Source organism: Haemaphysalis longicornis, unplaced genomic scaffold (genome assembly GCF_048455015.1).
Source record: "Haemaphysalis longicornis isolate Haplotype H1 unplaced genomic scaffold, Haemaphysalis longicornis Haplotype H1 scaffold_10, whole genome shotgun sequence".
In the NCBI taxonomy this organism is placed as follows: Eukaryota; Metazoa; Arthropoda; class Arachnida; order Ixodida; family Ixodidae; genus Haemaphysalis; species Haemaphysalis longicornis.
This window is the reverse complement of record NW_027526204.1, coordinates 29,766,177-29,777,203: the sequence shown is the minus strand read 5'-3', so window position 1 is coordinate 29,777,203 and position 11,027 is coordinate 29,766,177. Positions and strand designations below refer to the sequence as shown.

The 11,027-nt window shown below is 46.6% G+C and overlaps 1 protein-coding gene across 1 annotated transcript in view; it reads right to left on the bottom strand.

Moving 5' to 3' along the window:
• Nucleotides 1-322: 322 nt before the first annotated feature.
• The window catches only part of LOC144158325 (uncharacterized), a 93,009-nt gene continuing 82,304 nt past the window's right edge, over nucleotides 323-11,027 (bottom strand). The window contains exons 13-15 of the mRNA XM_077689146.1: nucleotides 9,384-9,521; nucleotides 3,759-3,891; nucleotides 323-586 (exon numbers count right to left, since the gene is read on the bottom strand). Of these exons, the coding sequence (XP_077545272.1) occupies nucleotides 360-586; nucleotides 3,759-3,891; nucleotides 9,384-9,521 (498 nt within the window). The 3' untranslated portion in view covers nucleotides 323-359. The remainder of the gene's footprint in view (nucleotides 587-3,758; nucleotides 3,892-9,383; nucleotides 9,522-11,027) is intronic.

Genomic DNA, 11,027 nt, shown 5'->3' with positions numbered 1-11,027 from the left:
CGACGCCGCGGGACATACCCCCGAGCATCAGACGCTCCGCATCTAAAAAGAACCAATTCTATCCTGAAGCCAGAATCGTGCACACACGCGAGCGATTTGGCGTGTTACATACATCAAGAAAGAGAAAACACGTTTTAGCTTTGTGTTTCTCGAACTGATGTGCACGTTCATTCTGCAGTATAACCAATCCGCAACATCAGTCCTTTTGACGGCCACTGAATGCGCCACTCGTTCATTTGTTAGCGCAAACAAGCCCCCAGACCGAAGTCGGGACGGTTCAGGTGCCACGTCGAACCGCCGCGACTGATGTGGAATAAACCGACTCATGCGTTCTTCCTTGTCCTTCTCCTGGTGGGCATTTATTTGCGAGGTCTGGGGACGTTTTTAAAGAACAAACCATGTACATTTCCCGGAGGGTCGTAGTTGGACACGATGAAGATCTTATTGTTATGTTTGGCAATGCCTGAGCCCAAGTACCGGCTTGATTTCCATATAAGCTGCGTGAAGTGACCGCTGGCAAACTGGAAGGCATTTGTCCACCTGTGCAGCTTAATTTCGTCGTACCAGCCATCCACGGCTCTCCTTCCTGCGGGAAAAAAAGGGAAGGGTAAGCGGGTGAGGTGGCAGAATTGCGCTAGAAACCTGTGACTGCTTGCTGAAGAAATGTCCCTGGTGGCGAAACGAGAACGAGGAGCGCGTGCACGTGAAACTCCTGAACATGATCTGTGCACGTGCAGCTGCCTCGCAGCGCGCGCGAAATTCGAAATAAAAGCGCATTTCTTTATAGAGCGACTGTTAAAACGCGAATCTTTCTTCCATGCAACCTGAGTGCAAGGCAAGTTGATGTGCAAGGCAAGTTGATGTGATGTAACGAACGTGATGTGCCTTTGTGAAACCCATAATCATCGTCTGCCTTCCCATTGTGCAAAGGTGGTTTTCCTGCAGTGCGTTTTCACTTATGGCCGCCATTAGTGAGGCAAATAAAAGCTTCGCGCTAGCAAAAACTCTCGGTTGATACGTTCTGGCGTGCATAAGCGGTAGGTGCTGAATGAAAGGCGGTCGTTTTAGCGGTCTATTTTTGAATAGCGAGAAAAAAGTAATATAAAAATAGGAGAAGCAACGGCGCTTTCTAGGACGGCCAGATAACGTCACACGCGCTTGGCTTAAGTTAAGCTTGCGGCATTTCTCGCGGGAGAAGAAACTGTGTGCTTGCCGCGATCGCCACTTTGCTGCGGAGCCGCGCATTGAACTGTGGCTGCTGTCATAGCGATTTTTGGGTGCCGCTACCCTTTCCTTTGTGGTCGCCACTATAAAACTTTGTAGTACGTGTCAGTTTTCATTGTAATAGGTGTTCTCTTTTATTTCCGTGCTCAATGCAGTTGTGACCATCTCGAAGCAGCTGCATATTAAAGCAAAACTTTCTACCTTTATCAGCCAACGGTTCTTTCATGCGTGCGGGACAAGAAATTCCCAACGATGAGAGAAAGCAGAGGTTAGGAGAGGCCCTGATGTCACATTTGTGAAGCCGAGTCCCGCCATGATTTGAGCCCACTGAGCCCAGCACCCTTTCCCATCATCCTTTGCTGTTTCTGGTTTGATAACAGCTTCGCGGTACGGGCGGTTCGCGAAAGCGAACGCAGACGAGGGGAGCAGTGTTTGGATCCGTACAGCACGGCGGTGGGCGCTACGTCTCAGCTGCGAAGAATTTCGCTTTGCTTCACAATGAAGAAACGCACAGCAAGCAAAACACCGACTGTGGCTCTCGCCAACGCTGAGCGGGGAGGCTTTTGCCTACAGCAGCCGGCGGCGGCGACGGCGTCTGCTCGCTCCGCTGATCTCGAGGTGACGCCATCGCCGCTGCTGCCGTGATACGAGTAGGGGCCGCCTCCAACGGCTTTTGGAAGCTGACCTAATCTAAAAACGTTTGCCGTAACGACTGCGCTGTGTTGGAAGCGTGGCGAGGCAGCTAGAGTCAAGGCGCTGTAAAAAAATTGTCTGTGGCATTTGGCCGAATTTAGCCGCTGCAGCCATAAAAAACTAGGCAACGCTGTCTGTGGGCTCAAGAAAAATGACGTCACTTCCTTCACACTTTTCGCAATGCATTGGGATGCTAAGGGCCTCTCCTGAGTACCTATTCTTTCCTCAATGCTCCCAACGCAGCTGGGAGGCGGAGGGCGCTTTTCACTCACGGAGAACAGTGTAGATGGCGTGGCGATAGGGCGTTATTACCCAGCGTTCCCTGTGTTCACCCCAGTGGGCGCGTCGGCGGGAACCTTCCATCGGCTTTGTCGTCTGCTCTAGCGACGGTGTTGGGCCTCTTTTGGCGCAGCTTCGCGTCCATTGGGCGCTTAATTCGCACGGCTTTATTAACTCGCTGGGCAGCACCTCCTGGGTATCCCGGGCCAGACGGAATGAAGCGGTCGTACGGCAAAGATACGCTAAACATTGGTTTACAGGGCTGGAAAACAAAATGTAGAGACGCTGTGGGCACGTCCATTGCGCATGTCGGGATGTAGGTATAAAAGTACGTTGGTGTCGTTGCTATTAAACTGTTGGAAGTGTAGCGCCTGTCTGTGTCTTCTTTCTTGTGTGTTGTGTACCTGCGCCACTCAGTATCTTCGTAAAATGTAGAGAGCATTTACAGACATGTGGCCGCTAGAAAAACGCCACCTTTTGCGCACTGCTTGTCATGAATGGGACTGCGCTTTGTAAATTGGTGAATGCCAATTCGGTTGTGTTTTCACAGGTACTACAAAAGATGAATGGAGCAACTGGTTCTGATAAATAGCGATTATAAAAGTTGCCTCACCTTTCTCGCAATTCTCAAACTTACGAAACTAGTTTAAATTTGTATAAATAGGAATCACTAAGCTCACATGCAAGATTCTTTCGAAGTCTGCGCTTGCGTCGCGCGGTGGTGTTGCCCCGAGCTAGCACATCAGGATGGCTAGGTCCTGTGCCTAACCTTTTGGAAGGTGCTCCTCTCCGTTTTATTTCTTCCGACGCACGGCCGGGCTACAGCGGTGGCGTCCGCCGCTTGAACCCGGCCGTGGCCGATGCTGCTGCGTTCGGGACGGCGCCTCCGGGAATCCCAGGTAAAGGCTGGCAGAATCTCTGGTTTCACTGTTTCTAGAGCCACGTGTGTGAATTCAAGTGACGTCGGGTGTAGAATTGTTGAGGGGGTCGTCCACAGCTTTGCATTCCAACCACCTTCACAGCGTGGATTGGAGCATATTTTATCAATTTGTATAGCGGAGGGAGTTTTGGGGTGCCCAGGAAAAGCTCAAAGCTGTTCTGGGCAGGTAAATAAAGCAGACAAAGTATCTGATCGCTCGCTCCCGCTTGTCACAATGGGCCGTTTTGCCTCCTACGTGTACTATTGCTCCTTACATACGAGATACATCCTAAATAAGCAATTCAATCAGAGCACATCATAATTTTCTGAACGTAATCCTGTGTTAATATTATGCTGCTCAAGATGCCGGGAAGTGTTTTTTTTTACCTTACGTTTTCTACTTAAACCATTCCTTTCCCAGGGAAAACATGCACTTAATGTTTTGGGGAGAATATGTGCAGACAAGGAGTTCAGCCCAAAAGTGGTCACTGTAATTATCAGCGTTCATCGATGACTGTAACCATGTTTTAACGAGATAATGGCGCACAGCCACGACAAATCACAATGCAGTTATTGGGTGAAATAATCTACAGGTTGAAGAAGGCATAGTAATGAAAACGGCGTGTACACAGCCTTACAGTACCGTGTACATGATATGCGGGGTCCATGCTCCAACCATAGAAGAGGTTCTCGCCGTACTTCTTATTGCGACTCCTGTGCACCATTTTTCCTATCTTGGCCAGATAGAAGGCATAGGCTTGAGCATAGCGACACATCTGCGAAAAGTGGAAAAAAGGCAGGCATTAGGTACGTGTTTCAAGCGCCGTGCACGCACAGTAGTCCATGATAAGCAGCGCAGACGAAAACAGGACAAGGAGAGTATGGACAGCACGAGCGCGGTATAGCAACTGAACTTCTATTAGAAAAAACCAATGTTATATTAGCAAAACCTGCGCATAAAACATAATAAAAATACACAAAAACTTGAGCCATCCGCCAATTTCGCTAACAGATGACGAGGTTGTTTTCCTAGACAAGTCGGGTGTGTAAGTGGTTGCGTTACATAAGTTACTTTGAGCCGTTTGTGGTTTTTATTTTTTTTTGTTTTCTAGTTGCACTTTTTGCTTATATAACACGTGTTTTTTCATAAAAGTTTTGTTGCTAGACAGCGCTCGCGTCGTCCATACTTTTCTAGTCCTGTTTTCGTCTGCGCTGACCATCATGAACATACTCCAAGTCGCTCAATTCGCTACCCAGTTGTATGCACAGTAGTCACCGAGACCCTTAGGTCGCCCTAATGCAGTTATGTTCCTAATATTCGTGACATGCCGTAATCCTCCAAAGTACTGTACTACGGCGTGTCATTCTTGGGCTGATGGTGATACTAAATGTTTCCCTTTGTAACGGGAAAGATGGCGAACGGCATTTAGCATGCTTAGATCTTTAAATAACTTTTTATACTTTCACACCACGGCTCATATCTCTTCTCGGTTTATGTGGTAAAACTAATTATGGCTGTGATGGATTTGTGTGGTAGCCCTACCTAATTTTTGTGTAGTAGCCCTCCAACCGCTTTTCGCTAACCTCCTCTACGGGACAGTTAATGCTACCCGCAAAGTTAAAACCTATTGCTTCAGGGTGAGGGCATTTCCTTCAATTATGGAGTTGGTGGATGATGTCGAATTTTATTACTAAGTGCTCGATTGTTTGTTACCTTTTCGTATACACATCCTCACCTATGGTGAGTATTCAGGCCACAAAAAGCTGTGCACCCCTCGTGGTGTTGGACTGAAAATATTTCTTGATGACTCGCTTTCCTTCTTTACGGACCTCTATTGACCTTTTTTTCATTTTTGACATCATCCTAACTGTTTATGCCGTCTTCCCATGCAAATGGCTCTGGTAATTAGTTGGCTGTGTTGCATTCCTTGCGCGGGACATTGGGGCAAGAATCAAAATATAGAAGAAGACGATTCAGGGGTCGACAGAAAGATAGAGAAGAAAGGCCAGCAGCGTTCGGACGCCATGTTTGTAGGAGATTAAGCAATTCAGTCTGATGTAAATAGAGATTTTCTTTCTGTATGGCGGCTTCGGACTCCTTTCTTCCACATCTTATGGTGCCTGGAAACCCGGGAAGGAAGAAGTCGGGGCCAGCAAGCTGGCGGAACGGGTATCAATCAAACTGAAAGCGGCGGCTACGGTGTCCACAAGGTGGACCAGATCTCGGTAACGTTCTCATGACTCGAAGTCATCCTACCTTCGGCCTTTTAGGAGAATGAATCCAACTATGCGGATAAAAGACTGTTCCAATTGGCGCAGCCACGGTGGTGCTGTCCCAATACGACCAACGCGAGGGAGAGACAAGACAGCGGCGACAGAGCCTCCTCACCTCCAACGATCGCGCTCGATGGGACCTGGGAGCTACTCCGTACACGGTGAAGAGAATGCTGAAACTAATCGCGCAACGAAAGACACGCTACATCAACAGCACAGAAGAAGTTTCACTCGGCCTAGGATGCCACTTGAAAAGCTAGAGACACAAAGGGACAGAGAAACGGGAATCGCTCGGAGGTTGTGCAGCGATGCAAGGGCAACATTAAGCTTGACCGTGAGAACCACAGATGTGTGCGACATGTTGAAGAATTTTCTGCGCGACATACGAAGAGGGGAAGCTGTGCTAAGGCGTTTAAATCATGCAATTGAACAGTTTATCGACAACGACTATCTTAATGAGGAATTCACCGATAACATTGAATATGAAGACATGATAATTGACAGTATGAGCCGGTTGTAAAATTAAGAAAAACAGCGCAAACGACGGGACGAAGAAAGGTAAGACTAAACACAGGCGCTGACGAGCAACTGAGCGCTTTATTGCAGCAGAAAACATATGTAGACAAAGGAAAACAACAGAAGGACCGATAATGACCTAGGAGATATCACATCGGGAAAAAAAACACGATATCTCGTAAACCTGAACCGCCACGTGCCGATACAAAGTCTAAAGTTCAAGATAGGAACAGCATTTCTTTTTCCAGAAGGGAAACTGATGCCTCACTAATACCATCGATTAAAAGATGACGTTGTACCATGACGATGACGATGACGTTGTACCATCGATTAAAAGATGACAAGGTTGACACCAGCGAACAGTGTAAGATAATTAGGGCATTGAATCGATCGGTAACCTTCAAAGACTTTGTTTCTCTGAATAAATCGTGCTACGAACCATCCGATTTTGAATACGCGCCTGAAGACGTTAACTCGACGGAAACTGCGCTCCCATCGCATTTTCAACCGACGCAAGCAAAGGGAGGGACTGCTTCATGTTCGTTGTCTACACTTGACATCCAAGCTAAAGTTGCCTTGTTTTCTACGCCACTTCAAGAGTCCTCGGAGAGTACCGGGAGCTACACAGTCTGCAGATCAAGCCGTGTAACTTCTTCAGAAGCCACTTACAGCAAATATCCCAAGCATCAGAATACGAGGGTGCCACCCACGGAAATCGCACCATAAGATGTGGAAGAAAGGAGTCCGAAGCCGCCGTAAAAGGAAAGAATAACTCTATTTACATGAGACCGCTATGAACGTACACCGTTTCCGATCGTCTTCGTCTTCCTTCTCGTTCTGTCGGCTCATAGCTTTCCCTGTGAATCATCCCCTTCATAAATATACAACAGGCTACACTAATTTTGTATCCTTTCGCACCTTTTCGTGCTCTCCTGGCTTCGAGCCTCCACATTTTAAAGACGCCCGTCCACTCGTGCCCTATGCGTGCATTATTGGTTTGCCCAAGTGTCTGACTCCCCCTTAAAAGATGTTTCACATTGTGCTTTACTGCTTCGAAAGACTCCCAGCGCACACCGACCAGCCGTATTTTTTTGCCTTCTCGAGTACTCTCGTGGTAATCGCTCGGCTGCCTTCTGGCTCACGTCTACGCCGGCAGAGACTAAAAGTCCATGTCGAAGCTGAAAGTGCAATTCTAAGGCTAGAAGTCAAAGCTACAAGTCTAGAAACTACAGTTTCATTTCCGAGTGCTACAGCATTCAGAAATGCGAGTGGTGACACAATGACTCCTTTTTAAATTAGTCGCACTAACTGGACACTGGTTCCCAGCAGCGGTACATTTTTCAACACTACCGCGTTTCGCCTCCCAGTCACCTTGCGTATCGTTACGAGGTATGAGCGCTTCCTTCATTTAGATGTACCCCCCAAAATTCACGCTGCTTTGGATATGGTATGGCGTCTGTTGAATGCTCACTAGCGCGAAATCAGATTCGCTGTTATACACCATGACCTGCGATATCTGGTTGCTCGGACATGCTGGTTCTTCACCGCAGATGTCAGATGGTTTGTGTAAGTCGTCCGCTTCCTTTGCTAGCAACACAATTTCATCCAGCAATAACTAGTTTAGCGTTGCATTGCCAGGATAACTCAACGTCAATTTCACACAATTGCATTCCTCCTCGCATATTTGACCTAATTGTTTTGCCCTTAGGTCGGAAGAACAACGATGTGGCAGCAGGAAGTTTTCCAAAATCAAGTCCAACAGCAAAAGGAACCAACCCAGAAATGAGTTGTAAATTTGTGTAGTGTTTCTTGTGTGTTGAGTAAAGTATGAAGTAGGACTGCGCTGTTTATGCGAAAACCTGTTTCTTATCGGGCCCTGCGATTGTGCGTTACTGATACGGGCGTTATATGACATTCTCTAGCCTTAAAATATCGTCATCGCTAGACAGAGGGGTGCATTTCCTGTCTAATTCTTGACGTCTATGCACCCCTCTCCAAATCGAAGCTGCTTCGGATAATGGCCCAATCAAACAGACGTCAGCTTGATTACGCGAGGGACCAAGGTTGACTCCGACCTGGAGAAGCTTTTCAATTTGATTTAAATTCACCCATGACCATTACCATCGTTAGAGAAAGTTGGCTTTCCTGCTGTGAATTCTGGGTGGACTACATAGGTAATAAGTGAGAGGTTGAAAGCTTCGCTTTAAAACATAACAAATGCAAAAGAAATGCCCATTTGGACACTTTGAGATTTTGCGCAGGTTGTTTGTTTTCTGGGCCTCACCTATTGCAATTTAGTTCCCACTGGATACTTTAAAATGTGTCAGGGATAAACAAAGAAACAAACCATAAGTTCTTATGTCGTTCCTGGCTCCGGTATAAGAAGGTAGCACGCGCTTCGTGTTCAGCAAGAGGGACAGGGTTCTAGCGTAACAAGATCTGACACAAAATGTTGAACATGTAGTGACGTGACGTGTAGTGACGTGAATATGTAGTGACGTGAATATGGTTGAGGTACACTTTTGTTGAAGTCGGCAATTAGGTGGGCGGAAAGACAAAATAATGTCGTTGAGGACTAGGTGGCATCAGCCGTTCCACTTACAGACCTTGTTGGACGCTTTAGTCCAAGTTAGCCTTCCAACAAGAAAAAACGATCATTATTATTAGATACTGGGCAGACTGGTCAAGTTATTTTTTAGATTAAAAATTGCGTATGCCCACAACGCTCCCACTGGTATTTGTTGTTCCTGGGCTGCACCAAGGTTTTCCTTCGAATTCACTTGCTGTCATTTAGAGAGCAACCCTCTGTGATTTGACTTTATGGAGAAATAATACTTAAAGGAGCCATGAAGACAAAATACAAGTTGGGTGTATTAGAAAAACGGCTTAGTCCAGATAAAAATGACACCAATATCATCGCAATCTTCGAAAAAATAACGAAGATATTAAAGAAAACGTGTGAAGCAGTCGTGACCCCCTAGCCGATTTCCCGCAACTTTTCTATGACGTCCCGGAACCTTGTTTGTGCGATTGGCGGCCACCTAACTGACCTGTCGCGACGACACATGACTGGACATCTTTAATGGGGCCTCTAGTTCCATTTGACTGCATCACTTGAATGGTAACGTACAGTTAACGCACTGAAAGTTATGTTTTTTTGTTGGCCCGTATGACGTCATTCTTGCTCATAACACGTCACTGTGGCGCAAAATTTGAAAGTTTTTAAATACTTCTTGCTTTTTTTTGTTAAAAACATTTTTTGTGGTGGTAATAGAGCTGAGTGAGATACTGAATCCTAGTTCTTTCAAATTAAGCGAAGTTGCATTTTCTATTCATGGCTCCTTTAACATTATGAGGAATCTTTAAACATGAGCTTGAAGAGATGTTAAACGAAATTTCGGTCGGTTGACAACACACCTGGTACATTCCGAGTAAGTTTGGGGCCCCTGAAGACCAGTGCCGCCAACACCTTTCTCACCTGCTCGTTGTGCTCCAGAGGCGGCACACCGTGCATCCGCCTGTATTTGTTGCTAACTTTTAAAACTTGCTTCTGAAGCCTGCGCATGGCTTTGGTGAATTTGCCGTTAAAGTCCGTTGGCTCGATACCTCTGATAACCTGTGTGTCGGGGAAAAGAGCGTGTAAAAAAAAAAACAAAAACAAAAAACAAAACAAGCAGCACAAAAGAGGAAGCCACATAGGTATACGTAGTTTAGGGCTACTTAGAGTTTCCGGCGTAACAGCCTTAAAAGGCACATTGAAGCATTGCGGAGATCTTCGTCGGTACTTAAAAGGCGGCACTGGCGTCAAGGATTGGACAGCCACTACGTACGATGACCACATGGGGTTTTCCTAAAACGGTTTTTACCAGTGTTGCTTTGCCTGAAAACTTCGTTGTAGAATTCTTGCTAGAAGGGCGTATTTTTCATCTGCAACTCTCTGGCAGCGTGTTTCCAAATTCTTTGCTACCCAGCGCCCCCACGAGACATGTGTGATGTCCTTTCGCGCGTTACCCTATTTAGCAACTATTAAAACGGCCCCGACATTCCGCTTTTACGACCACAAGGTAGATTTCCGAGTAGTCGGGCTTACGGTCAGGGTGTGAGACCCAGTGGGTATAACCACTTTCAATTTTTTATTGTAAAACGCTTTATAGGATCGCGTGTGGACATGGCTTGGCATGTTTTAGGCGGGGTTAGGTTAAAGACAACGGATACGACCACGTTTAAATAACGTTTTGAGTTACGCGTGGCGACATCCCTCTTTCCAAGTTCGGCTCCAGGCCACCAGGAAGTTTGGTGGTTGATGATCACTTCTGCCTTACTCTTCTTACCAATCCTTAATATCAACAACTTTGTTGTTCGAATAAAGCGCATGCACATCCCTTGTGCGAGGAAGTATTTGGAACATAGCGCAAAAAAGGTCAGTGTTGCGCAGTAACTGCGAGAGCAGGCAGCAGGTTGCGGTCGCCCGGTGAAGTTCTTCCACAAGCATTAAAAGAAGCTGCAAACAAGGCCATTGGTGTGCTTGTTAAGCTTTGGGGAAGGAGGAATTCAGGGGTCATTAGGGAACCAAGCTGTGGCGTGGAGCATAGAAGAGCATACTCTCTATGCGGGCAAGGTGTTATCTGCCATATTCAAGGGAGTGGCAGGAGACAGTTATTCGGGCAGAGTGGAAGATGGTTCAACAGTTCGTTACGGGACGGTGATATTGTAACAAGCGCTTTCGACCATAATGCGCGAGATGGCTGTATTTACCTCCATGGCTGAGCACGCAGATTGATTGCTGTTATTTACAGAGCACTTCTGAAAAAACTAGGGCTGGCGATATGGCACGCCCGATAATTGAAGCAGAGCAGAGAAACAGGCGGATACGGGCATGTGAGAGCTGTATTGCGCCCTGAAAGAAAGAACGGATTTCTTGAATTGCGCGCCGCTGAGACCTGATTAGTACTTTTTGCTTAGTGGTTGCTTCTTTTGTGCACAGAAGTGAAGTACAGACTCATAGCCTTTGTTTGCCACGTGTTTTTTCTGCTCTATCTGCGCTGTTTTAACAAAAAAGTGTTTTATTCCCGGCTGCATCAAGATTTCGCTGATGTCATATCCGTCACGGAAGTGAGGCCAC